This window comes from Drosophila ananassae, chromosome 3R (assembly GCF_017639315.1).
Source record: "Drosophila ananassae strain 14024-0371.13 chromosome 3R, ASM1763931v2, whole genome shotgun sequence".
Lineage (NCBI taxonomy): Eukaryota > Metazoa > Arthropoda > Insecta > Diptera > Drosophilidae > Drosophila > Drosophila ananassae.
Genome location: NC_057930.1, coordinates 18,644,724 through 18,672,350, shown reverse-complemented (window position 1 = coordinate 18,672,350; position 27,627 = coordinate 18,644,724). Strand labels below are relative to the sequence as shown.

Sequence of the window (27,627 nt, the reverse complement as noted above, 5' to 3'; positions counted from 1 at the left end):
AAAATACCTACATTTATGGTATTTGAAACGGTATATTTTCAGACATTTCGGCACCATATACAAACACTGACAACTCTGAAAAACGAACAAACGGAGCCAAGTACAAGAAACGAGAAACCGTGAAGCAAGAAGCTAAGAGCAGGAACCGTGAGCTACTAGAGAACAAAGTGCGTGTGTTTTTGTACCGAGATCAATCGAGCCAGGTAAATTGCACTCTAAGTCATAAATAAGGCGAAATATGCTAAAGTAAATTTTAAATTCAAAGCCAAGCCTTGCAGACGGCTTGCGCTTGTTGAGCGTGTGTGTGTGTGTGTGTGTGCGTGAGTGGTGCTACTTTTGAAATTCTGTATACCCGCTCTGGATCCGCGTCAGTTTTAAGGAGGGAATTGTGACTTAAATTGAAACAAAGACGAGATCCTATCAAGTGTTTAGTGGCTAAAAAGGTTAGATGCTCCTCGATTTAGTATGGCACAAGTGCGGCAGACGCCGCCGACGCACACAGACACACACACACACACACAGGCAGCAGCCGCACACACAACGAAGCAGGCGAAAAGGACGCCATGCACGAAGGCTTAGTGTGTGTGGTGGCAAAGTGTGGGAAGATATTTCGAAATTCAAAAAAAGACTAATCTTTGGTTTAAAAATTATAAAAAATAGTGTTTTATGAATGCCACATTCCGCCCCCGCATTTTATCCTATTTCAAAATTTCAGCATATTTTTGAGTTGCCTTTTCACAATTTTTGGGTGTGCCGCCTTCAATGCGTCGGCGTTGCCACCACGTCGCCGTCCGCAGCAGCAGCGCAGGCAGCGTCGTCGGCAGAGCCATGCCGGTGTGGCTGGGCTTTGTATCCGTTTCGCCCTCTCTCTCTCGGCTTGTTCTCTCACGATTCAGGCGGTTAGTTTCGCTCTCTTTCTCTCGTTGCCTTCTTGCCTCCTTGCCTGTTCTCCCTGTTTAGTCCTTGGTCCGCTTTGTGCGTTTTCTTCGCCTGGCTGGCCTGGCCTGGCCTGCCTTGACTTCTTGGTCTTTCTTTGTCGTTGTCTCCTCTTTGTTTGCATTGTACGCTCCGATTACACTTGCCAGCAAGTTTCTCGCTCGAATATCCTTCGAGGTGCAAGGTGCGCATGCCAGTCTTCACTGTTGCTCTGCCCTCCTGCCCTCCACCCGCTCCCTCCACAATGTGCATGTGGATGGCTGGTGTTCCTGGCGTTTTGCGTTTCACTTTAGTTGCTGGCCGAGATTATCATGATCGAACACGAGGATCGGATCGGATCGGATCAGAATCGGAATCGGAGAGTCTCTTTATTTATTCTGCACTTTTGTTACGAAAAATAACTGCGTCGCAGCTGGATTCGCTCGGTCGTCAGTCACTCAGTCGCCGGCTGGGAGACAGCCACCGCCCTAACTGGCGTCGCCTACATGCCTCTGTATGGGTTAGTGTACCCCCACCCCTCCCTCTCTCTATATGTATTGGTCCTTCAGCCAATGGAGTGGGTGGGCTGGGCAGAGGAAGGTGATTGTCTCTTTGAAGGCCTCTGGCAGGGAGTCTATGGGGATGTCTTAATTCCAAAAAAATATGATAACTTTCGAATAAAATTATTTAAAAAATAACTTCCCTTGGCTGAGACCTCCTCCTCTTCCCCCCTCCATTTGGAACTTGTTGGAGGCGGTGGCCTCCCTTGAAGTGGTCTCCGGTTACCACCAGAATGTATATATTTGCTCGCTGATCGGAGGAGGACTAGGCCGGGTCGGGTGCTCTGCCTTTATTGGCGAATTTGTCAACGTTAGCTGGTTTTCGAGTAAACACTGTAGAGGATTGGGGGATGGGGGATGGGGACTAGGGGGGTCTGTGATGACAAACATACCATTTCGTCAAGTGCGAATTGCGGTTGAAAGCCACAACTGGCCTTCCACTAAAGTGGGTATTTGCTAAAGTGACTGTTCCGGAAAGTCACAGACTAATTTTGAATCTAATTTACAGGTTTTGGGTGGCAGAGTTCTTGGGAATTACAAGTATCCAGTGGCTTCTATTGGGAGGGAAAATTGGAGAGAAGTCTGGTCGTCCATATTGCAGCTCAAAGTCCGAAGCTCAATTGGGGGGGACTGGGAGCTGCAACTGGGTGTTGAAAAGTCTCTTGTCACCGACACCCCGCGACACACACACATATGGCCTGGCCACAAAGGCGGGCGAATTTCTCGCTTAATGTGCCACAACATCTGTGTGGAAGATGTTCCTCGGAAGGAGGGCTTCTTCTCTGCCTGCTAGAGCAGATTTTCTTTAAGATTTTCCTCTCCTATAGCCTCCTATATAGCTATATACCACTTGAATCCGACATCCGATGGCCACTAATTCCCCAGGAATGTTCTTGAGGCACAAACATAATTGCCAGTTGCGCACATTAATAGTTGTTGTTGTTATTGTTGTGGGAGGGGCATTTGGCGAATCGGAATGGAAATCGGAATGGGTATTGTTTTAATGCCAAATCAACAGAAATATGGAATATTTGTTGTAGACTCTAGACTCTCTCTATACTGGTAGCACCAAAAAAATCAATCGGGCCACAAAAATAAACAAAGAGGGAGGGGATGGGGCGTCGAAGGAGAGGGGGAGGGGGACTGAAGACGATCCAATTCCCCCCGATTCTGGGATCTGATCTTTTCGCACTACCCACACTCCCCTAACCCCCCTCTCTGTCCCAAGAACTTTATTTAAATTCAAGCTCTTGGAGGCATTCAATTTCGTTGTTGCGGTTTTCTGACTGGCCTTTGTTGTTGCTTTTGCTTATCAACTTGCCTCAATTTGTTCCCAGAGGTACAGTGGTGACTGGCTATCAGAGACATTTGAATAAGTAACTAAACGGACTGCCCAACCCGTCACTTTCTCGCCGGAATCCTATCAGCTTCTTACATTCTATTACAAGTTCCATTAACCCCGGAGGCGACCACTGCAGCGATTTATCTTTGAAGTGGAGTGGCAGAGTACCCCCACTGTTGCACAATTGCCCCTCCCCTTCCCCTGCCCATCTGAGGGCAATAATTAAATAACAATGCCGGAATCCGTTCAATCTTGCACCATAAAGGGAGCAGCCCTCAGCCCAAATATTTCGTTGATTCTTCACGCCTCTTCTTGCATATTGTTTACTCCCCCCCTCCCCACTCACTTCTGTTGCAGCTACTGTGGCATGTGGGGTCATTGTGTGAATGGTAGCAGAAGCAGAAGCAGAGGCAGCAGCAGCGGCAGAGGCAGCAAAAATAAAGCAATAAAGCATACGCATCGACGCCGCCAAGGCTCATTAGTTTGTTATTGACTAGGGGCTGGGATGAAAGAATTGGGGTGGGGCAGGAGGAAAAAGAATGTAAGAAGCAGAAGGAGCAGCCTTTATCGGCCGCCCGCATTTCTCTGTTCTGTCGACGCCTCTGGCTTTTTTGCTTCCGGCTGGCGTCGCTGCCTCTGCTTCTGCCTCTGCCGCTGTCACAGTCTCTGCAAGAGAAGTTACTGCTGCTGCCATTGATCGAGACACACTCTCTTGCAGTCTTCGTTTCACGCTCGACTTTAACGGTTCATTTTGGGGGAACTATTACTGCCTACTGCACATCCTACGATCAAGGCGCGAGTGCTAAACGGTACTATTACTCTCGCTAGCTAGTTAAAAGGTGTCATTACAGAGAAAGAGCGGAAGAGAGAGTGAGTGTGTTTGTGTGTGTGTCGTGCGAAATTGAGAGGGGAAGAAGGAGGAAGGACCACCCGCGTCAGCCACAAATAGTATAAGTAAGTACCGGAAATTGAAGAAAACGCTACGCTTTGTCTGTTGAATTATGTATTAAAGTGTCGTTTACACTGTGAATTTCTAATCAGAAAGGCAAGGCACAAGCTGAGCGCCAACTTAAATGCTAATCCCCCCCTTGGGAGAGACGAGGCGACTAATTGGCCAGGCTACCTTATTTGTTGCTGTTACTACTTTTTAATACACAACTTACAACTGTCGCACGCCTCTCGGAGTTTTAATTAACCGCAACGGTAGAGGTGGAGAGAGCGGAGATGAGAGCTTGCTCCCCAAGTGAGAGAAAGAAAGGAAGAAAGACCAGCAAAAAGACCTGGAGAACAAGAAGATTGAGGAACCGGTTTGATGGACTTGCCCACATTGCCGTTATTGTTGTTGTACCTTTTCGACTTACCTTGTTTGTGTCTCTCTATGTGTGTGTGTGTGTGTGTGAGAGTGTCGTTTATCCTTTTTCACCAACAAACGAAAGAGAGGAAGAGAAGGAAGGTAGTTGGCTCTGCGTGGGCAGGCGACAAATTTATTGGCACTTACTGGCAGCTCCCCACCCCTTCCTACAACCCCCCTCTAAGAGAGAAAAAGGAAGCAGAGCTTCGAATATTCAAATATTTATTGTAATTATTTTCAACACTCGGCCCACAAAGGCATTGATTTAAGTGTGATACCCTGTAGTAGTTAACCATGAAGGGTATATCTATTTACTCTTTTGACAGTTCTATCTCACTTATCTAGACTCTTCTCTTAAGATTAGATTGTGTCTCTCAGAGATGTCGGATTAGAAAGCACTCTTATCTCTTCTTACAAACATTAAAAACCAATAGTCGCATAGCCATAGCCTCTTTGTAATATTCCTAGGTACTCCTATAGCCGGAAACCCTGATTTCTCTTCCAGACTTCACTTGGCAGTCAGAACTTGGCAGTTGAAATATTTTCGAGTGCCATAAGTACGAGTACTCGTCGCTGGAACCATACCAGAAGGCACATATTTCCATATGCCATTTTTAGTTGAAAAATGCGAAAAAAAAAAATAAAAAGAAGTTGACTTACCTATAGAGAGTATAGAGTACTGAGGAGGTGGAGGGGATTTCTCAACGAGCCCATTAAATTTTACGGTTCTTGCTGATGATTTTATGCGTTTTGGGCCTCATTATATTCCTCCATAGATGTGTCTGTGTGTGTTTCTTGATAGTTTTTGAATGGCAGGCAGATATTTTCAAGTGCGTCTAATTTTACGATCGATGCCCCATACCACCATATAGTCGATTCTTCGCCCCACAGGCATGTGTATGGAGTTCGAGTAAGTATATCTTCAAGATATGATAAAAACCGGCTAAGATAAGCCGGTCTGTTGCTCTGGAAAACTTGACTGCAGCACGTCTTTTCTTAATGTTTAAATTTCAGTCAGTTACTAGCAGGTACTAGTACCCAAACATGCCTATTTTTGGATGAAATGTTTGGCCAAGATCACGTATGACCCACCCAACCGCACTCTAGATGGGGGTGAAGCCCCCTTTTCTCTGAATCAGTGCCCTGTCACTGCTACTGATATGGCTTTTCTTTGTTTCCAATACACTTCGCTTTATCGCTTTATTAATCATCATGTTCCTGTATTATTAAACTTCCCTTCTCCAGCTCAGAACTCAGAAGTCAGAAATAGGAAGCCCGCCTACCGTTAACAATGAATCCCATTTTATTTTTGGCCATTCCAATGTATCTCTGCTATATCCATTATCAAAAGCGATTGTATAGAGTTCTATAGAGGGAGGTGGCTTGTCCGAATTGGCCGGAAATGATAATTGAAAAATATACATTTTCTCTTTTCTTCGGATCGGTTCTGGGTCCGGGTCTGGGTCTCTTGTCAACTGTACGATATGTGCGTGCGAGTGTACTTGCTACTAATTATGGAATGCATTCATTTTACGTATCATTTTCATTTTATTTTTATTCTTATTTTTACCACAACATGCCTTGCAACAACAATTATATCCGGTGGTTACTTGAGACACTCTTCTGGATGTTATTCTTTCCTGTTTTTTTTTTTACTAAACCTTTTCCGGATTTTTAAAAACGCAATTTATGCGCCAGACATCTCATCTATTTATAGGAAGTGCCAGCTATCTGATTGATTTGAAGATTAAAAGGCAATTAAGATTAGAATACTATTTATTTTTAAACAGAAAACTACAGAGCTCAAGGTTCTCTATTCCTCAAAGTTTGTTCATTTTTCTCATCGTGGGATGGATGATGGGCCCCAAGAAGAATGTCTCTTGATGACAATTAAAGTGGACCTGCACACACAGATGCACTTCTCCGGGGTCTGATTGCGGCTTAGGCGTGGCTTATCACCGACAGCCAGAAGAGCCAACAATGCCACAAGAGATGCACTCCCACTCGGGCCTGATTGAGGGGAAACTTTCCACTCAATTGAGTGCCAAGAAGGAGGTGGAGGAGCAGACTGACTGGACGGATGGCTAGATGGATGGATGTTTGATGTGTGTGTGTGTGAGAGATGCCATTAACGATCTCTCTCCCCCTTGATTAGTTTATAAAAGTTCAATTGTCCCTTTGCCGCCACCATCCAAGCCACAAATGGTGAAACTTTTCAATTTTAATTGCCCAACAATGTAGATGCATGATCTGGGGATCTGGGATCTGGTATCTGGCTCCTCTGCGCCTGCGCTTTAACAAGCCAGAGAGTGAGCTTCTCACACACAAAAATTAAGTGTTTGACCGGCCGGCTGCTAGACATTCAGACAGTCATTCAGCCGGCACATTCCACATTCCTCACAATCAATTTAATTTTCATATCAAAAAGTCTCATCTCCATGCACTGCACACCAAAAAGGGAGACTCTGAGGGGCATAGAAAGGCGGGGAGGTGACTCCTCACATCAGAGGTGCTCAGTTGGCTCTAGGGCTAATAGATTTAAAACTAAATTACTATATCTTATAGCCCTAATACCCTTCTAGTGGCTTTATTTGCTTCATAATAGTTCTTTTCTCGGCTTTCCCCAACAAAAAGTGATACTTGAAGTGTCAAAATTGATGGGTCGCACCAGGGTGGGGGAAAAGGCATACCCATGGAAGCTCGCCTCGCACTCACACTTACACTTGCACTGACTGACTGCCGACTGCCCCTTTGTGTCGGGAACACTCCATTGTTGATAAATGCGCTTTTATTTATAGATCGCGGCTGGGAGCTGCTGGCAGAGCAGTTTCTTTTGTCCGGCAGATTGTGTGAAAAGGGGGGGACTGCGTGTGAAAGCGGGCCCACATGTCAAAAGTCATGTCCTAATTGAATGAAACTAATAAAATACGAAGACACAAAGGCCCGCGAGAGTGTCGCTTCCATAGATTACAAATTTGGGCATCAAGTCCACCCCAAAAGTGTCAATTATTTTTCAATAAAAAATACAGTAACGCCTCCTTGAAGGGCAAATATTTATTATTTTATGAGAGCTAATGGCTATAATTGTTAGAAAGTTGAAGTTAGGGAAGTAAGACTGTACTGCACTCAATTATTTTCACACGCCCTGTTGCCAAGTTGCCCTGCCAACCGTCCAATGACCAGGCAACCCTCCTCGCTCTCTGCCAGGACCCTCTCTGCTCACCGATGTCCTTTTTCCTTGATGCGTCATGCGCGTGCGACAGTTTACTTACGCTTTTTAGGTTATTACCTTTCCCCTCCAATACGGTTTGCCGGCAAACAAAGAGGGTTGTATGGCCTGCCCGCGTTTTTTGGACATTACTCATCCAGTTTGGATAGGCCAGTGGCAGCGCCAGGAAATGATAGCCTCTTTAGTGTCTTTCACTCTTTTCAGCCATCGTCCGCTTATCATTCCGATCGAAATACATAACATAACTCCGATGAGCTTCACTTGGCCGCCTGCCTCTGCCTCTGCCCCAGCCCAGCCACTCCATTGTTGTATTAATTGCTGTCCGGGTCCGGGAGGTTCGTTGAACCCTTCAGAGTCTTGAAACTTGATGTCTCTTTCAAGTTACGTATTACTTTTATATTGAAATGATGATATGTGGCATGAGTGTGAGGAATTGTGCAAAAATTCTTGCCTCTATTTGGTGCCGGAATCCATTCTTATCACTTATGGGAGGGGCTTCTTCCAGAACAGATACTGTATTTGGGTCACAACATATTGCTTTTGATTTTCTCCGAATACATTATATTATATTGTATAATTTTAAGTATTCTTATCACTCTCCGCCACTCTGCCACTCTGAAAAGTGATTCAGAAAAGATGACTACTTCTGAGTATTTCCATTTTCCAATAAATAATAAATAATACTATTACTTGCATTGCTTCCTGTCTGCCACTCGATCTGAGTCACTTCCCACTAACTAGGCAACAATAATCTGAATCTAATGAGTCATCATGTGCCACGTGCTTCGGTTGTGGTGCGCCTGGAGGCGACCCATCTGTGGGAAGGAGGATGGGAGTGGAGGATGTGAGAGCGAGGCTGTTGATTCAGCGGGTCTGGGTCTAGATATCGATGCAGGAACAGCTGCTGCTGCTATATCGTTGATGGACCTTTGTTGCCGCCATTTTTTCCGCCCAACAACTGCCACCACATACACATGAACACCACACACACCTTGGCTCCTTTTTAATGCCACTTGCAACCCCTAAAAAATGCAAACTTTTTGAAGCCACCGAGCCATCGAGCCACCTCCCCATTCTTTGCTACGGTTTCTGTTTCATTCACTCTGTGTGTAATTCGATTTTCTTCCAAAATGACGCATTGCATGCTAAAAAAACAGCCCTCCTGTTCCACCCGACTGGGAGTGTGGTGTCTGTTTCGTTGTTTCATATAAAGTTCTCTGTTTAAAAAAAATAAAAAAAAAAAACAAGAAACATTCAAGTGCCGATGATGATTCATGGGGAGGCGTACGAATTGTTTACGATTGCGGCGGTCTGTGGCAGCAGTCGCAGTGCTCTCGCGGTAACTGGAGCCTCCAGATAGCCCGGCGAGTTGTATGGCCAGATTTTGCCCGAACTCGTAGGTGTCAGTTACTACAGAGAGCTATACGATCAGGCCTCTATATAGATCGATATCCCGAAGGGGGTCGTCGAATTGCAATGAAAGCTAGATCGCGTCGAAATGTCAACTACAAAAATAGGAAAATCTAAATACAAAACTAAAAATAGTCGTCTTGCGGCGCTCTTGTGCCATTTCCCAATAATATTCCGCATTTAATTAATCCGATTCGACGCATCTATCTCTGATTTTTTGCAGTTTGTACCAGCGACTAAAGGAATATAAACAGGAAAAATGGGTAAAGCTCAGAGCAAGCGTTCCATCGACATCACCACCGATCCCAAGAAGGTGGCCGAGGGCGACGAGGTGGCGGGCAAGGTGGAGAAGATTGACGTCGACCAGAAGGCCGATGCGCCGGCGGTCAATGGAGATGCAGCCACTCCCAAGGAGGGCGGAGATGAAGCAGCAGCTGGAGAGGTAAGATACTGAAGATCTTTTATAGAAGATTCTCTAAATTGGAGTTATATTTCGCAGAAAAAGGATACAGAGGAGAGTTCGGAGAACGACAAAGATCTGACCACCGAAAAGAATGCGGCTGCTGAGGCTGGCGCCTCCGGAGATGCTGCCGAGACGCCAAAGGCCGAGGAGGGCTCCCCCAAAGAGGCCGCCGCCGGCGAGGAGATCACCCCGCTCGCCGACGAGAGCATCAAGTCCAAGTCCAAGAAAGACAAGGTCAAGAAGAAGTGGTCCTTCCGCAGCATCTCGTTCGGCAAGAAGGACAAACAGAAGCCAGCCAAGTCAGAGGATGCTGTGTCGCCCACTTCAGCCACAACGTCGCCGACGACGGCCGAGGCAGCAGCTGCTCCCGCCGAGCCAGCAGCAGCCGCCACAAATGGCGAAGCCGAGAAGCCAGTGGAGGTAAGGACAGAGTACTGGAGTGCTATGAGGGAGTAGTCTAAAAGTTATGTTTTTTGCAGGCCCCTGCCAGTGAGGCGGCGTCCAAGGATGAGGTGAAGCCAACTGAGAACGGATCAGCGACCGAACAGGAGAAGCAAGCCAACGGAGAGGCCGAAGTTGCGGCGCCAGCACCAGCCACAGTTGAGGAAGCGGCGCAGCCGAAACCAGCTGAGGAAACACCCACTGCCACTGTTACTGCCACTGCCACCGAGACGACCACCGCCGCTGCCGCCGTAGCTCCCACTGAGGAAGTCAAAGAAGCCGTCAAAGAAAGCCAGGCCGAGCCAGCTGAGGTCGTGACCAACGGACATGGAGCCGGCGATGGAGAGGCCCTGACAAATGGATCCAGCAACGGACTGGCCGAGTCTCCAGTGACCGAAACGGCCCCAGCAGCAGCCGAGAACATTCCAAGCAACGATGATGAGAAGCCTCACCAGAATGGCACCAACGGCACCGCCACGCCCCCGCCGACTCCAGTGGCCGTCGAGGCCGAAAAGGGACAACCAATCGAGGTAAAGAGCTTTACAACCGACTGCACTACACCCAACCACAACAACAATAAACACCACACTGTAAATACCAGTACAAGAATAACCGCCACAGAAATCACTGAGAACATTGCACAAAAAATAACCCGAACCGAAACTGAAACTGAAACAGAGACAGAGACCATTACTAGCACTGGGACAGATGAGACCGTTGCAGCAGCCGCAGAGTTAGTTCAGACCCAAGCAATCCTAACCAAAACAACCAACACGATCCTTCCCACCTCCCACACGCAGGCCATCGAAGACGTGAAAGCGGAAGCCAGTCAAGCCGAGGAGGAAGTGGTAGCGGCCATCATTCAAGCAGTTAGCAGTGCCGAGGTGGAAGCGGAGGCGGAGGCTGAGGGATTTGTAGTGGTGGCTACGGTTCCCACTGAAATCGAAGCTCCTGCTTCCAATGCCCCTGCTGTCGCAGCCGAAACTGTTCCCGTACCCGAAGTTGAAGCTGAATCTGTTGTGGCAGAGCTGGCGAGCAGCAGCCCTCCCCCATTGCCCAAGTCCCCGCCTCCGTCGCGAGTGTCCGCTTTTGTTCTGTCCGAGGATACAATCGAAGATCAGCCGGTGCCGGCAGTCACTTCCATCGATACCGATCGTGTCGAGATCGAGCAGCAGGCCGTCAGTATTGTGGCCGAGATCACCGAGCAGGCGGCGGAAATCGTCACCGAAAGGGAGAAGCAAGAGGAGGAGGAGAAGGAGCTGCCTGTTCCGGTTGAGGAACAGGTTCCAGCTCCCTCTCCTACTCTTGAGGTTGATGAGGAAATTGTAGAAACCACCAGCACATCCCTCCCAGCCGATGTGGTTGAGGAGAGTGTCCCTGCTCCCGTTGTAGAGGAAGAACCTACAGCAGTTGCATCTTCGGAGGAAGATAACACTGCAGTTCCCTCTGAACCAGAAACCCAGGAAGTGGCTGCCCAGGAAACCAACGTAACAGAAGTCTCTGCTGAGCAGGTTCAAGAAGAGACTCCCGAAGAACCCATCGCCTCCACTGAGCAGTCGCAAGTAGAGCCACTTCCCGACCTGGTCAGTAGAGACGCCCTCCCCGAATCCCTCCCAGCAACTGAAGAAACCCCTGCCGAGCAGACACCAGAGACAATCCCAGAACCAGTCCATGCTGAGCCTGAGCAGCTGGAGGAGATTAAGCCAGAGGCCACACTCGAGGAAGAGCCAGAAACCAAGGAGGAAGAAACAGAGCAAGTAGTTGTATCGGAGGATGCGCATAGCGACAGCGATAACGATAAGGAGAACGATAACGATAACGACCTGGTCGGAAACATCATCATCAGCGACTTGGATGCGCCCGTGACCAAGTCGGGGCCTGAGCTGCTGGCGGATCTGGATGTGGTGATACCCGCTGCCGCTGAGGAGGCCTCGAGCCGAGACAACAAGGTGAATAGCCACATAGCCACTGGCAGTGGAACTCTTCAAAGTACAGCGTCAGAACAACACCACACCCACCACCCACCATTTTTGCATTGGAACTGTGTCCTGGGCGTGCTTCTCTTTGCTTATTCCACTCTCTCTCTCTCTCTCTCTGTGTGTGTGTGTGTGTGTGTGTGTGTGTTGTGTCCCATTCGAGTTGCATCAGTTGTGTTGTGTTGCTGGTAGCGCGCTTGTTGCCGTAGTTAATACGTAGTGTTAGTGTTGATTGATAATGGTATTGATTGATTGATCGCTGGGAAGTGCATGAGTTGTTGGTGATTTATAGCGAATGATGTACGTTCTACTAAACTTGAGGATAAGTGACTGCATTTTGGTGTATTAACAAAACAAGCACAACTTTAAACCACATTCATCCTAATCCCGATAAGCACACACATGACACATGACACCTCAACACCTGTACACCTGAACACCACCCCCATACCGCTCCGCCTCTAACCCGAAATCAGTCTGGCTGCCGTAACTCTTGCGCTCTAACTCTTAAAACCCAAAAAAGACCATAAAAAAAAAACACAAAACTGTACCTAAATGTTGAACACAAAAAACTCGCTTACATTATAATTTTGTTTTTATTTTTTTAATTAATTTTTTAGGCTGGAATGCCTTGCTCATTGTTGAGTTTTAATTTTTTATTGTTGTTGTGCTCTCAGTTCTCATTAATTTTGCATACCACACAGTCTTTTATCCTTTTTTTTTTTAATAAAAAAATTAATAAAACAATTATCCTTTATTCGCAGGTGGATCTCGCCAAGGATCTGAAGGAGAAGAACGCCGCGGCAGACGTTACAACACAGGAACAGGTGCCCGTTACATGCGAATAATCCTACTCATAATTATTATATATAATATTACATATTATTAAAACAAAAAAAAAAAACAAAAACAAAAAACAAACGATACAAGCAACAACAAAAGAACGCAACGTAAAACAGCAAAAAAAAAACAACAAACAAACAATTACAAGATAAAAACAAAAGAAACAAAACGAAAAACAAGTAAAAATACATTTTTTAATATTTACATATTTTAAATAATTTTTGTACGAACTTCATATCCCTAATTCATGATATTATGCAAGCAAGAAACACCACCACCACCACCCACTACAACCACCAACCACCACCCACTTAGCCGCCAATAGTTTTGTATTGGCATCCATAAAGAGGAAGAGGATGGGGGGGATCCACCTCCACCACCACATTCATCATGCACACACACATCCACACACACACACACGCGACTACATACCATTTCTCATAGTGATGATCGATGATCGATAGTCGATTATCGATTATTGATGATCTTGATCGAAAAAGCATCGAAATCAGCAGAAAAGATGAAAGTGAGATGAATTTTTTGAATAATTTCTACTATACATTTAACTGTAAGTTCGAAGAAATTTGTAAAGAATTTTTGGACGAAATATTGGATAAAATATATATTATAAAATATAAAACCCCAAAGCGTGCTTCACTCTCCACCGACTGGAAATAAATACAAAAAAACAAAAACTGAAAAAAAACAAAACACAATTTTAATGATTTTTTTATATTATTTTTTATTTTTGTTTCGAGTCCCGTTTTTTTTTTTTTTTTAGATTTTTTCTTTAATGCACTAGAAAAAAAAAAAAATTTATACATTGTACAAGTAACTAAGTGTTACAAAAATAACCACTCTTCTTGGTTAATTGGAGTAAGCGCTAAGATTATGTTCTAAGTTCTTAATATTTCATAATGGTTAATTTTTAAACGTAACTAAATGTTACAACAAACGAACTACTACAACAAAAAAAAGCTCCAACGAAAGCTTCCAAAGCGAAACAAACAAAAAACAGAGAAAATAGAATCGAAAATAGTAATCGTGTGCGTCTTTTGCAACTAAATAGAGAATCCTACTAAGAGAAACTAAATGTATTCAATAAATTAAAGCGCCAACAACATGGCATCCTGACAACATCCTGGTCAACATAGAATTTCAACAAAAAAACAGAAATAATGAATCCCCAAATACGAAAGTGAAACCAAAAATTGTTTCCAAAACAAAGTACAGGATTGGAGAGAGAGATCCTTCATCTCTATAGGCATCTAACACCTAACAAAAAAGCGCTGCTTGCGCAGGTGCAACTGCTGCTGTTTCTGGCGATAGTCCGGCACATTCCGGAGCATAAATACGGCCGCGAAGAGCACGTAGAGGGACGAGAGCATGATGAGCACGGGGAAGGAGAAGACGATGTGCGCCATCCGGACCTTGCGCTTCTCAATCGGCGGTACGTAGACGAAGCCACCTGCAAGGACATTAATTAATAGGAGTGTTATGATCTATGGGTTAAGTAATCCCAACTTACCATTCCAGTTCTTGTACTCGCATCTCTCCCCCACGTAGTCGTCCTTGCAGAGGCAGGAGTGCAGGACCTTGCTGTTGACCATCGGATGGTGGAAGCAGCGTCCTCCGTTCAGGCAGAAGTTCGCCTTGTACTCCTCGCTACAGGGCAGTAGCTGGACCTCGGTGGCGTTCTTCCTCTTGCCCTCGTCTACGGCGGGCACGGTGGTTGGGCTTGCGGCGAACGTGCTGGGTGAGCTCTGGTCGGGTGGCGGCTCTCCAGTGTGCGTCACTGTGGTGGATGGCGTAGTCGTGATCTCGGAGGTGACGGGTGTGCTGCTGTCTACGATTGACCAGGAGTAAGTGCTGGAGCTAAGGATCTCTGAAGCCAAACTGGATTCGGTGGACGTCTCCACCGACTGGGCACTGATGGGTTCTATGCCTAGCTCCAGATCTGGGTTGGCTTCTAACGCAGCCTCCTGGGCTGCTGCCTCCAGCAGCTGTTGCTCCTGGAGCTGTTGCAGCTCCCACTGGCTGGCGTAGGCCATCTCCTGCTGCTGCAGCTCGTGGGCGTGCTCGTGGAGGTGATTGTGCTGATGCTGCACAATGTTAAGCGTATGCTCTCGTAGAAGTAAGATCCGGCTCGAACAACAATCTAAGGGTTAAAGGGAGGAAATAATTAGTTTCAGGACTGTCTTCTTTAAAACTAATAGTTCCTTAATCTTAACATCCATGGCATTGGATTAGGAATAGATAGATCCTTTGTTTAGAGATCTATTATATTCGGAAGTAGAGATCCATCTCCATTGTATATACTATATAAAGAACATCACTAAAGATCCATTTTTATAGATAACATCCAACTTCCTCTTTTGAATAAATGTATTTATTTTGAAAAGGAAATAAATAAAACAGTCACTGACGGATGTTTGAAATACTTTTTGCCGCCAAAATAGCTTTCGGCAGAGACCTGGCAATACTGACGTCTTGGGGGGTGGCGGAGGGGGACTACCATTGGAAGCCATGGGGTTTGGATTCCATTGGAATAGCTTACCTGTGACGGCGACAATTGTTGAGAGCACGAAAATTACTTTGAATATTTGGATAATTGGGATTGGCATCATTGGAGGAACGCTGACTAGCGTCGAAGAGTGGGTGGACCACCAAAATTTGTCCACCAAAGCAGGAAAATTATATATTATTTGGAAAACGATGATATAGAACATATATAGTATGATACGATCTAGGGATCGAGAGGCGGCGTGCTGGCCGCAAATGCAATTTGGCGTCGCAACAGAAACAGAAACATATTACACACTTGCATCTCCTTGGGGGCTATAGCGCTTGGGGCTTGTGGCTTGTGGATTTTACTGCAAAATAAAAATAGAACATTTTAGCGCCCCACACTTTCTGTCACACGATCACGCACACATCCCACAAAACAACAATGAACCAATAGCTTAATTATAGAACAACGTACTGGAAGAGCAATCCAGCCGCGAAAAGGCTCTGACATTATAATTGTTATTAGGATTCGTGAATCATTTTAATTAAATTTTCAAATGAATTATTTAGATTAGAGGACGGCAGAAGTCGGCAGAACAGCACGGGAAGCGGGCTCCTCTGCTTCTTTGCCTTTGGCTTTACGAAGGTGTTGTTGCGCGCACGTCGGAAAAGAGACTGGGGACCGTGGATTGGGGAAAACAGATGAAACACGGAGAACCAGAAACAGATGGACCACAGACGCCATGAATGAAATCGAACGACGGAAGGGGGGGGGGGGGGGGGGGGGGGGGCTGCTAAGAGAGCGCCACAGAGATGTGCAGTTGCCAGCAGGAGAGGATATGCAATTTATTCAAAGTAAGAGAGTAAGAGCACCCGGAAACCGTTAGGATCAGTAGCTCCACCAAGAGAGCTTACTGTTGCCTACTTATAGGGGAAGTAGTTGGGTTTGAAATGTTTTTACAATTTAATTATTAATTATTAAATTAAGTTCACATCCAAGTTAAAAAATTTCTTAATTTATTTCCTAAATGTAAGCTTATCGAGTACAATTAGATATTGTCTAATATCCCAGCACTTTTTGAACTATTACGAGCGGTTTGAGGACAAAATAAATTCAAAGGACAATGGCATGGCATCCACTCATCAGGTGCGTGGCTCCATGGGAGCAACCCCGAGGTGACTGTTTCCCAGGATGTCAAGCTCCGAGCATTGGCCTATCACCCGTCCGATGTCATGAGGTAGCAGGCACAGGGAAGCATTCGCCGCCGCCGGGGGCAGCTCCTCCACAGAATCGTGCTGGAGCTTAGCCGCCACCGAGCGGCGAACCAATTTTTCCACAAATGTGCGAAGTAGATGGGCCAGTAGGGTGAGGGCAAGTGGCTGCGACACGCCGGACAGCGACTCTTCTGGCTGCAGGTCGATGTTGATGTCCTTGCACATGTCCTGCACCAACTGGGAAGCCGGTTCCAGACCCTCGGGAGACGGCAGGCACAACAGTTGACGATTGGTCCCCACATGGAACGATTTATTCCCCCGTTGCGTTCCTCTTAACGTTCCAGAGTGGTGCGATTCTATTCCAAGGACATCGATAAACTCCCGAGCATCCACCTTGTGCTCGTATCCCAGCAAACGTCGAGACTGTTTGGCAATCCAGGCTTCCAGCCTGTTTCCGGAACTCAGGCTACAGAAGGCCGACAGCTGCGGTTGTGGATCCTCCTTCAACTGCTCCTGAACCAGCTGAGCAAGTTGATCCTCAGCTTCCGTCTTTTGTTTCCTATTCTTGGCGTCTCTTTCCTCGCCAGAAGCAGGCATTTTAAGCATTGGCGTGTAGCCATGTATCCTTGCGAATCCTGCAATCTCTCGCACACTCCAATATCGCTCTCTCCCACTGGCATTCAGTTGGTGCAGCTTTGGATGGTGCGTCAGACACCGCCGCAGAAAACGGGCACGTAGATACTCGTAGCACCGTTGTTTAATTTGTGGCTTCTGTTGGAAGGCTTCAATGGTGTTGCATGTGAAGGGATACTCCTCTCTTTGCAGAGGAAGACCTACCAGCGGTAGTCGGCGCAAAAGGAACTCAACCGCTTCTCGCATGCCACGGAACTGTGAACCGACAAACATCTGCTCCAATCGGCGAGGACGCGTCCTCGCGGCCATGGTTACCTCGGTGGGTGGTGTGCGAGCTCTCAGCACTTCCGGCTCCATGCTCATATTCGCGTACCCATGGTCATGCTGGATACACTGCAGCATGTGCCACCTGCTTATCGTTGGGGGCTTCAGTAGACTCAGCTGTGGCTTAAGCAAGGACTGCTGCTTAACTGCCTTCTTAAGTTTTCGCTGGAGGGGATCAATGATATACAGCTTTCCGGCTTTCTGGAAAACAACATTCTTATTGTTGTGGTAGTGACCATTCCTTACGGGCTTAACGGGCGGTCGTTCTGACGAGGAGTCCGGCCACCGTCTCTGTGGAAAGGATGGATTCCCCGAAAACTCCTGCTTCAACTTTTCCTGAACCGAATCGCGTTTCGGGCTTCGACCATTAACCGGCAGGTAGACGACAGAGGGACGAGATGCTATCACTGGAGCCGCATTTAATCGAAACGGTGGCCTGGGAGGAGTTGTAGGAGGTGGTGGCTGCTTTTTGGGACTGTAGCTGAGTTTCAGAGGCTCCGTTACCAGAACGGTGGGCTCAATGTGCTCTATGTCGCCGCTTAGCTCGATCTTGTTGATGCCAGCGAACAAGTTGTCGTCCAGTTCCTCCTTGTTCTGCGTGATGGAGATGGTACGCGGCTTGCTGGACTCAATAGGCGAAAAGGGAGCTTGTGGCGTGGTAGGACGGGCAGCCTCTACATGAGGGATTGCTTCTGGGGGCGCATTCAAAGACTGCTCTGCTCGTAGCCATATTTCCACAATGGTCTCCGCGCCCATCGTGTGCATGCCACACATGGTCTTGTCCAGCACAACGTTGTGGACCAACTGGACAGGCTTCTGGTGCAGATGATCTTGAAAGAACAACTGAATGCGCATCGGAAACTCGCCCCAGCCGCGACGCGATATCTGAAAGGGGGGATCGTGCACGTCCACGATGTTATTGGGACGGTAGGAATGATGCAATTGGAAGCGCACCTAAAAAAGAATATAGTTCGTTATTATTTCCTGGCAGTCATCTCTATAACATACCTTCTTTATGTACGCTTCCAGGGGCTGTGGCAGGTCCTTGCCCTGCACATAGACCAACCATTTGTAAACCAGTGCCTGGCTACCTGTGGATTCCCCTCGCATGTCGTCGCCAATGTACTTGGAGGTATTGCCCACCACGAAGTTAAATTTATTCTTGTTGTTCAGCCGTGAGGCATTTAGCTCCAGTTGACGCTCCAGGGCTTGACGGCTGGTGCACGGAGCCTCGTCCTCCAGCTTGACCGAGACTGCTGGTACCTCCTGCACCGGCTGCTCCTCCTTGGAGTGGTCTGTAACGATACCCTCCTCGCGGATTTTCTGTTGTCGTCTCCTCTCCGCCCTTCTATGTGCAGGATTCCTTAATCGGATGCTCTCCTTCGCGATGGTGGCCGCCGTACGCTCCGGCAGATGAGTTGCTATAGGAATCGGACGCTTTCCAACAATCTTCTTGATGGCAGGGTGTAGAGGCATCTGGGCGGCGGCACCCTCTTCCCCGAAGAGGCTCTCCGTTGGCTGACGCACCTTGGCCACATCCGAGGCGCTGAGTGTCACCTGTTGCTGGCGGTAATACTCGCTGACCACTTGGTATCGCAGCTTATCGAGCAGCTGGCGGGCCTGCAGCAGCCTCTCATCGATTTCGCCCAGCTGCTCCTCTTTCTGCCTGATTTCGCGCTGGAACTCCGTACGCACGAGCTCTCGGATGCGCTGGAACTTGTCAGTGGTGGGCAGTGGAGCTCCCTCCTCATCTGTCTGAGGCTCAGGCTTGCAGCGCTTCCGCTGCTGCAAATCAACCTGATCCTGGCCAGGAGGCTCCGTCTGGTGGTAGTCAGGATCATGGTATTCGCTGTGCCTGCGCTTCTTCGGTGGCGTCGCCTGTTGCTGCTCCATGTGCGTGGTCGCTATCTCACGCACGGTGCTTTTTATCACGTAAGTTCAAAGGAGAACAGCCTCGATATATGCTCGAACAGCTCCGTGCACATTTATGCCGGGATCTATTGCAGCTATTTACAAAAATGTGTAAACAATTGACGCGAACGACAAGGAGGCGCATATGAATTTATCTGGTAGCTCCATCAGCCAGCGTTGCCACACTGTCTTTAAAATATGAAACGTTCAATATATAAATGTTGATATGGAATATATTTTCTAGTTATCTTTTTTTTTTTAATAAATATAAAAATAGAAATAATATATGCTATACAATAATTAAATATGTTTTTAAGAAGGCAAACGGTTCGAATGGGACAAAAAGAAATCTTTATTCTGCCATGTCCAACACTAGCGTTCACCATCACTTCCAAAACACCGACCATCTGTGTGATTTACGCGGGAAGCGTCTCCGGAAATAACTTGAGATTTCCAGATAAACTAAGGAACATGGTCGAGCGTATTGAGGATTTAAACCTGCCCAATGCCGTGATTGCACGGCTCATCAAGGAGTCACTGCCCGATGGGGCCAACGTGAGCAAGGAGGCCCGAGCAGCAATCGCCCGGGCAGCGTCTGTTTTTGCCATTTTTGTGACTTCTTCCTCTACGGCGCTGGCACACAAGCAAAACCACAAAACCATCACGGCCAAGGACATACTGCAGACCCTCTCCGAACTGGACTTTGAAAGTTTTGTCCCGTCGCTGACACAGGACTTGGAGGTCTATCGCAAAATGGTTAAGGACAAGAAGGAGAGCAAGGCCAACAAAAAGGATGCGAGCACCAGCGAAAAGGCCAGCAGCAGTGTAGCCACCGAGGAGGCGGCCGAGTGACGGCCTGGCACTTCTCATACTCTAATAGTTTAAGTATCTAGATTAATAAGCTTAAAGTAAGCCATAATCATTGTCATTTCATAAGAACCATTGTTTTATCATTGCCCGGTTTGTGGAATGAATGTTTAGCTCCCAAGCAGGGAAATGAATTTTCATTTTAATAAAACTTTCATCAAATAAAAGAACAGATAAACAAGAGAATTAACTTTTATTAACAGATAGTTTTGTAATAAAATATTTTTTACTTAAATATTTATAGTTATTCCGCAAATTTCGTTCAGTGTAGTAATGTGAGTGCTGGAAACGTTTCGCAACACTGGCGTTACTAGCGCCGGCTGGAATACCCCGCGTTGTTTATTGTTAAATTCTTTTCGCATGTTATTTATTTATAATAAATGATTTTTACTTTACGCCATGGGTGTAACGGGTTTGTGGAAATTAATCGAACCATGCGGGAAGCCTGTGCCCGTGGAAACACTAGAAGGCAAAATACTTGCAGTTGGTAAGAGAAAATTTCGCCAGCATTTGAAATGATTTTTAATCCAGCCTTGGATATTCTTGTAGATATATCTATATGGCTGCACCAGGTTGTGAAGGGTTTCCAGGATAGCAAGGGATCGGCCCTCAACAATGCCCATTTGTTGGGTTTGTTCCATCGTCTGTGCAAACTGCTCTATTACAGGGTACGACCCGTGTTCATCTTTGATGGATGTGTTCCTCAACTCAAGAGGGACACTATTGTGAGTTGTTGTCAAGAATAAGATTATTTCTCCACAAATCTATAAGTGTGATTATATTTTCTAGGCTCGGCGTCAGCAGCAGCGCAACAAGCTGAGCAACGAGGCCGATCGCATTCAGGCCTTGCTTCTCCAGTCCTTGGCCAAGGAGAAGGTAGTGCAACAGGCGCTGGGGAAGAATGCTGAGCTGCTTTTAAAGTCTCCGGCCAAGAGGCCACCACCGGGCAAGAGCAAGGATAATGAGGATGATATGTTCAAGTTGCCGGAGCTTCCAGCAGCAGCAGCCGGGACGGAAAACCCGGACGAAAGCGACCAAGACATGGACTGCACCAGTGCCAGTGCCACCTCCGATAGCTCCTTCGACGAGTCAAACGCTCGTCATGCATACCAATCCAGTCTGCAGGCTATCGATGTGAAGAGTCAACATTTCCGGAATCTTCCTGCTGATGTGCGTCACGAAATTCTAACAGATATCAAAGAGACCCGCAAACAGTCATCCTGGGGCCGCCTGCACGAGCTTCCAGCCCGCAGCGACGATTTCTGCTCCTTTCAAATGAAACGTCTCTTAAAACGCCGAGCGGTTCAGGAGAGTTTGGAGCAGGCGGAGCAAGAAATGGGCGGTCGCACGCTCACCTACTCAGAGCTGTGCGACTTCTTCAATGAGGAGGGCATCGTCACCCCATCGGCCATTGAGCAGAGCACTCGCCAAATCAGTTCCGATGAGCACACACGGTTTCTGTTGGTCAGAGATCTTAAGAAAAAGGCTCTGGAGAGTGTCAAGGAAGAAGTCAAGATCGAAAAGGTTGAGGTGGAGGAAAAGCCAAGCACATCTACCGCAGCAAAGTCCGATGAACATGCCGAACTGGGAACTGAGTATGACGAGGACTTGGCGAAAGCCTTGGCCATGTCCATGGAGGAGACGAAAGTGTACGATGAGAAAGATTATGAGTACGACTCGGATCAGGAGTTGCGTCTAAACCGCGCCCAAAGCAAGCAACTGAAGCACGCGGCCAAAGGCCCGGCTCGGGCTTACATGATCGAATATGGAGGAATGAACGACGAGGAAGTCGGCAACATTATGGAGGCCACTCAGCTGAACGACACCCAAAGCCTGGAGAAGTTATTCGAGACATCAATAGTCCCAGCTGATACAGCAAACGATTCGATAGAAGAAGCCAAACTGATCTCGCGGGCCATTGAAGAAAGTAAGGAGATCTCGCAAGCCATTAAGGGGAGCCTGGACGAGGATAAAGTAGAGGTTATACACTTAGACACTGACTCCGACTTCGAAGAGGTTGGGAAGGTAAAAGAGAGCAAGAAAAATGAGGCTGCTCTTGAGATTCAAATAGATATTACGAAGGATCTACAACCTTCGAGCGATTTATTCGCGGATATATTTGAAAAGGTAGGAGCTGTGAGTGTTAGTCAAAATAGTAGTGATGAGGATGATGATGACTTTATAGAAGTTAGCGAAAGTGAGAATGAGAAACTCTCACAAGATGTTAAAAATGACTTGGAGGTAGATTCGGGAAGCACTGTTAGCAAGGATGAGATGAAAATACAAGCGAGTTCAGATGAAATCGTTGAGGTCAAGGACAGTCAGGAAATGGAATTAATTACCGATTCTAAAGCAAACAAGGAGGATGAAATAGTGGAGATCAAAGACAGTCAAGAGCTAGAACTAATGGAAAAAGAAAAAGAGAACCCCACACTCCTGAAAGCTAAACCAGACTTGGATTCTATTCTCAATCAACTTAAAAAAGAAACTGCTGCCGTGAAGAATATAACTTTGAATCTGAATGAAGAAGTAGATCCGAAACAAAAAGTAGCTCTCGGGTCAATCTTAGACGATCTGAAGGCGGAAATGGCCGAAGTCAAAAACATAAAACTGGAACAAGTTAAATTGAATAGTAGTACCACCATCGAGCTGTCCTCCGACGACGAAGTAGTCGCATCAAAAAACAAGTCTCTACAGAATGAAGAAGTAATCGAGTTGTGCGACAGTGATGACAACAAAAAGGCTCGCATTTCTCCAAACAAAACGCCGAGTAAAAATAAGTCCATTAAGGACTTTTTCGAAACTAGTTACGTGGTCAAGCGAACGCCTGATAAGTCGCCAGCGGCGGATGCCACACCTCCCCGAACGCCAAAGGTACCTCAGCCCTTCTACAGAAAACGAACACCCAAGTCCGGACGTAAAAGAGCGGCCGAGGATGATGAAGATAGTGATGAGGGAGTTTCACCAACGAAGAGATCTAGCAAGGCATCAAAGTCACTCTTTGAGTCAAAGGAGCCTGAGGTGGAAAAGACTGTAGACCCACAGGTGAGTGTTGTCATTCAATCTAAGATTTCTCAAACTTATTGTGTCATTCCTAGGAACTAATCAACGATGCCGCTGAGGCGCTAAAGTCGCAAAAGACTTCAGAGGAGCTTCAGGAAATGGCCACCAATCTAGCCCAAGAGCGCAAGGAACTAGAAATCGAGCGCAATCGGCAGGATCGCATGGGCATGTCGATTAGCCAACGGATGAGTATAGATTGCCAGGAGCTGTTGCGGCTCTTCGGGATACCATACATTGTAGCGCCCATGGAGGCGGAGGCGCAGTGCGCCTTCCTTAATGCCGCAGATCTCACCCATGGTACCATCACGGACGATAGTGATATCTGGCTGTTTGGAGGAAGAACTGTTTATAAGAATTTCTTTGCTCAGAACAAGCATGTGCTAGAGTTTCGATCCGAGCAAATCGAACAGACGTTCAACTGCAATCGGGGAAAGCTGATCCAACTGGCCTGTTTGGTGGGCAGCGACTACACAACGGGGATTCACGGGATTGGAGCTGTGACGGCTCTTGAAATCCTCGCCTCTTTCTCTGGACACGACCCAAGTGCCCAAGGTGTCTCCAACCAGTCTGTTCTGCAAACGCTGATTAAGTTTCGAGACTGGTGGCAGGCACACAAAAGTAGCAATCTACCTCCCGGGAGCTCTGCCCGCCTTGCGCTTCGCAAGAAACTAAAAAACATTGAGCTGCATGAAGGATTCCCCAATGGAGCAGTGGTGGAGGCCTATTTGACGCCCACCGTGGATGACAATAAGGAAGCCTTTAGTTGGGGCTCTCCCGATGTTGAATTGATAAGAGAGTTCACCAGAAAATCATTTGGATGGACTGCCTCCAAGACCGATGACATCCTTATGCCGGTTATCAAGAAAATAAATGATAAAAAGGTCCAGGGCTCCATTCGTAACTACTTTACGTCCAAGAGCGCCTTGCGGGTTCAGCAACCGCAGGTCAGTAAGCGTGTGCAGCTTGCGATTGATAAGATGTCTGGGAAGATTGATGAGGACACACCAGAGAAGCCCAAGAAAGTGACCCGTACCAGACGGGCCAAGGCAGCACCAGCCCCAAAGGGCGATGATGAAGCAATGGAGGCGCAACCTTCCACCTCAAAGCGTGGAAAGAGAAAGGCTCCTGCAGCAACTGTGAATAAAGAACCAAACTTGGAGGAACCTTCCACATCCCAGTCTACTCCCAAGCCAGAAAAATGTCCGCGCATTCCTAACACGAAGGAAGTCATACCGCAGAGGGAAAAGGATCTGGAGCAGATGCGTTTGAACAAGGCGAAGGCAGCAGAAATCTTAAAAAAGTCAGCCAAGGGCAAAAAGAACTAAACATGAAATTAATTTCACCTAATTTAAGTATGAGTTTGATTATTATATCCTTATAATTTATAGCACTCTTTGAGACTAGTTTCTTTTATAGTTTGAATCTATGTTTAAGCCTGAAATTTTTCGTTTGTGCTTGAAAGGCGAATAAAAAATGAGTCAAAAAGAACAATATGGTAGACCTGTTGGTTTCCGGACGTACGGCGGACCCACCGATAAGAATCGGGCCAGGAGGCGTCTCAAAAGGATGCAGAATGCGTCCCTGAAACAAACCCATCTGTTGTACAAAGTCGAGGGCCTGGGGATAATTCAAAGAACTTCGCTTAACCAAAGCCAGGCTCTTCTTTCTGATTCCATTAAATTGCTGCAACTACAAATACTACAACTGATGGAAATGCAGGAACAGGACGAACAAACCAACATAAAATTAAAGAAACTTGCTGTTGAATTGGAACGCCAGGAAACGGACAACTCCTTTTTAAAAAAGTACTTTAACGATTTGAACAGTGGAATTCAAAAATACGAGAGTCAAAAGCCCACTAATGAGATAAGTCTTACAAAGATCGTGCCTGAAATCATACTGAATAGAAGCATAGCCGAGGTGAACCTCTCTAATGCGAAAAAGTGTCTTTCACATTTGGAAAATATGCTGAAAGTGAGAAAAGTTCGATACTTGGACTCACCTGCTGCCCAACCTACTGCTCCTCTTTTAAAAAAGGATAAGAAAAGGATTATTGTGAAAAGTCCAAGGAAAGACTACTTCAATAAGGACTTTGTTGAAATCTTTAAGACTAGAACGAAATTAATTGTAAAGGAGATTTGTGGCAACAAGACTCCAAGACCTAGTGGACCTTATAAAGTACCTATATTGCCGCATAATTATAAAAATTCAACAAACATGTCTCCTAAACCAAAAGGTTTAGATGGAAAACAGGTGCCACCTCGTTCCGATGGCGGCAATGTCACTTCAGAAAGTTGCCAAAAAGAAAAGCAGTTTGGGACAGTTCCCATTGAAAGGCACCAGCAGAGCCAACATTCTCTTGGGGCATCTCCTAGCAAAGAAAAACATTCAAGCCATAATCTACCAAATAAAACATCTGAGGAAAAAGGTATCAACAGTCTAGACGAAAAAAAAGCAAATGTGAACTTTGATTTATCGGAGAAACGTCCAGAACCAACTAACATCCAGGATCAAGAGCTTGTTGGAGCAAATAAAGCCAATAAATACACTAACAGAAAATTGATAAAAAAGGCAAAACGAAGAAAATCATCAAACCTGAAAGGAAAAAAGGGAGACTCACAACCAAGTAGCGAATCAGGAAACTTTCTGGCCAAAAAATATGGGAGCATCGGTCGGGTCCTGCCAATTAATGCACAAAGGAAGAAGCGAAATAAAAGGCGAATGAAATCACGTTTAAAAAAATATTTAAGAACTCAAAAAATACCTCTGCAAAATAATTTAGATCAGACAAAGGACACCGAGGCAGAGAAGAACCCAGAAAATGATTCCAAAGTAAAGTCGACAGGTGATTTAGATGAAAACCTCGATGATGAGACAAAAACTGAACCTATCGAACCGTCAACACCTGAGCCGAAATTAAAAGCAACATTTTTGGACCAAATAGGAAGACCCTCCATGGAAATCAGTGAATTGGCCAAGAGAGAGACCATTGAATCCACAGCCATTGAAATCATAAATCTCTTGTTCGAGGAAAAAACGGTCTCCATGCCCCCTCCAAGTGACGGCAACAGGGAACTCAATGTGGCAAGTATGTCAATGTATAATTTCGTTGGGAAAAGTCCTGCGGCACAAGCCAAAGAGGTGTGGACTGATCTGGTGGAAAAGTTCAGACACTGGAAAGGTAAGCTTCAGAGCCCCCATGACGCGGATATGGTCAGGACTATTCTAAAAGAGCGGTACGTCCACAATGTGCAGAAGTTTCTTCACAATCAAGTCAAGGATATGAATACCGAAATGAACTTGGGAAAGAATAAATCCCAAAAGCCAATCAAAACGGATGCCAAGGACCAGGACAACTGGCTATCACCCTTTGAACTCCCATCCAATAGCTTGAACAAGGCACCAACCAAGAAACTTAGTCGTAATCGAAGCGAAACACGTCTCTCACACCGGAAAGCCTCCAACATTGGACCAGAATTTATTCATTATACGCTCCTGAACCGGCAGATGGAGAAGCTAAACTCGAGTATCTCGGACAAACAACTGGAGAGCATGGGCCAGATGATCATGAGCAGGCAGGTGCCCGAAAGTGATGAAGAGATCCAGCTTTTTAAGAAATACGATTCAGATCCCACCCACTGGAGTATCCTTATAATGTCCCTTGACGCAGATCAATCGGACAAGGACTTCGTGGAAAATATTCGGATTCAGAAAAATAACTACGAGTTCATTAAACGTAGTTTGGATGCAACTGCCAGGCGGAAAAGGATGACGGACATGAGCGCCAGGAGCCAGGAACTGCGAAGGGCCGAGGAGAATGAATCGAGATACACATTCCACGAATCCGAACTTCCGACCATAGTATTCGATAATGCTTATATGACTAAGATGCGGGAGCACTGGGCGGCGTACATTGCCAAGCAGGCGAAGACTCCCATGGAGATTCAACTGGCGAAGATCAGAAGACAAAAGAGGAGGGAGGAGGCAAAAAAGAGGGCCGAAGCACGACGGCAGGAAAAATTGCAGGAGAAAGCCACTGGATCTTTTAGGAGATCTCCGAGTGCACTCTACAGAAATCCAAGGCAAACGAACCGGCTGCGAAAAGCCATCAAGGATATCCATGAAGAGCAGAAGGATCAAGAGACTCCTCGCAAGAAGTGCCATCCATGCAGCTGTAATGCCGTCTGCGATCGGCCCTTGTTGTTGCCAAAAGCCCTTAAAAATATCCAGGAAGAGACTGGCAAGACGAATCATCCACCCAGCATTGCTTCATGTTCAAAATAGGGTAGTCCTGCACTTACTCCCAGAGTACAATTTTAAAAATGTTAATTTTCTTTCTTTTCTTCTTTTTTGAAATCATGCCCTAAAGTAAGTATTGCTTTAATCTCATGGTGATATCATCTTGAGACATTTCAAAATGATTTCTCCACTGAGCTTCTGACAGTACTTATAAAAAAATACAAATCTGATTAAAAATAATGTCTATTTAATTATTTTGAAGAAATTATGAAAAATATAAATTCATTGGCGTTATAAACAGCAACAATTAACAAGTTAGTATTGTACACATTATTGA

At 46.3% G+C, this 27,627-nt stretch overlaps 5 protein-coding genes across 12 annotated transcripts; 3 read left to right on the top strand and 2 right to left on the bottom strand.

Moving 5' to 3' along the window:
- The first annotated feature begins 28 nt into the window (after window positions 1-28).
- Window positions 29-27,527, top strand: LOC6498332 (A-kinase anchor protein 200). Of its 8 annotated transcripts, none has more exons than XM_032451856.2 (6): window positions 39-167; window positions 9,031-9,249; window positions 9,307-9,690; window positions 9,750-10,241; window positions 10,512-11,660; window positions 12,452-13,669. In XM_032451856.2, exons 2-6 carry the CDS (start codon window positions 9,067-9,069, stop codon window positions 12,533-12,535), a joined length of 2,292 nt encoding a protein of 763 aa, XP_032307747.1. In that variant the 5' UTR covers window positions 39-167; window positions 9,031-9,066; the 3' UTR covers window positions 12,536-13,669. The 8 variants fall into 8 exon arrangements, with proteins under 8 accessions (XP_032307748.1, XP_032307747.1, XP_014762078.1 ...); XM_014906592.3 differs by having other exon boundaries at window positions 40-203; XM_001962529.4 differs by lacking the exon at window positions 39-167 and adding an exon at window positions 3,503-3,771.
- LOC6497201 (protein gurken) lies at window positions 13,593-15,719 on the bottom strand. The gene is made up of 4 exons (XM_001962530.4): window positions 15,514-15,719; window positions 15,088-15,403; window positions 14,059-14,688; window positions 13,593-13,998 (listed from the first exon to the last, which is right to left on the bottom strand). The coding sequence occupies exons 2-4, from the start codon at window positions 15,257-15,259 to the stop codon at window positions 13,799-13,801; spliced, it is 1,002 nt and encodes a 333-aa protein (XP_001962566.2). The 5' UTR covers window positions 15,260-15,403; window positions 15,514-15,719; the 3' UTR covers window positions 13,593-13,798.
- On the bottom strand, window positions 16,033-19,313 carry LOC6497200. The gene is made up of 2 exons (XM_001962531.4): window positions 18,219-19,313; window positions 16,033-18,164 (listed from the first exon to the last, which is right to left on the bottom strand). The coding sequence occupies exons 1-2, from the start codon at window positions 19,101-19,103 to the stop codon at window positions 16,182-16,184; spliced, it is 2,868 nt and encodes a 955-aa protein (XP_001962567.1). The 5' UTR covers window positions 19,104-19,313; the 3' UTR covers window positions 16,033-16,181.
- On the top strand, window positions 19,483-20,171 carry LOC6498333 (DNA polymerase epsilon subunit 3). Its single transcript, XM_001962532.4, has one exon. It carries the CDS (start codon window positions 19,593-19,595, stop codon window positions 19,971-19,973), a length of 381 nt encoding a protein of 126 aa, XP_001962568.3. The 5' UTR covers window positions 19,483-19,592; the 3' UTR covers window positions 19,974-20,171.
- LOC6498334 (DNA excision repair protein ERCC-5) lies at window positions 20,275-24,542 on the top strand. The gene is made up of 4 exons (XM_044716512.1): window positions 20,275-20,475; window positions 20,538-20,713; window positions 20,778-23,033; window positions 23,087-24,542. Exons 1-4 carry the CDS (start codon window positions 20,388-20,390, stop codon window positions 24,374-24,376), a joined length of 3,810 nt encoding a protein of 1,269 aa, XP_044572447.1. The 5' UTR covers window positions 20,275-20,387; the 3' UTR covers window positions 24,377-24,542.
- Window positions 27,528-27,627: the final 100 nt, after the last annotated feature.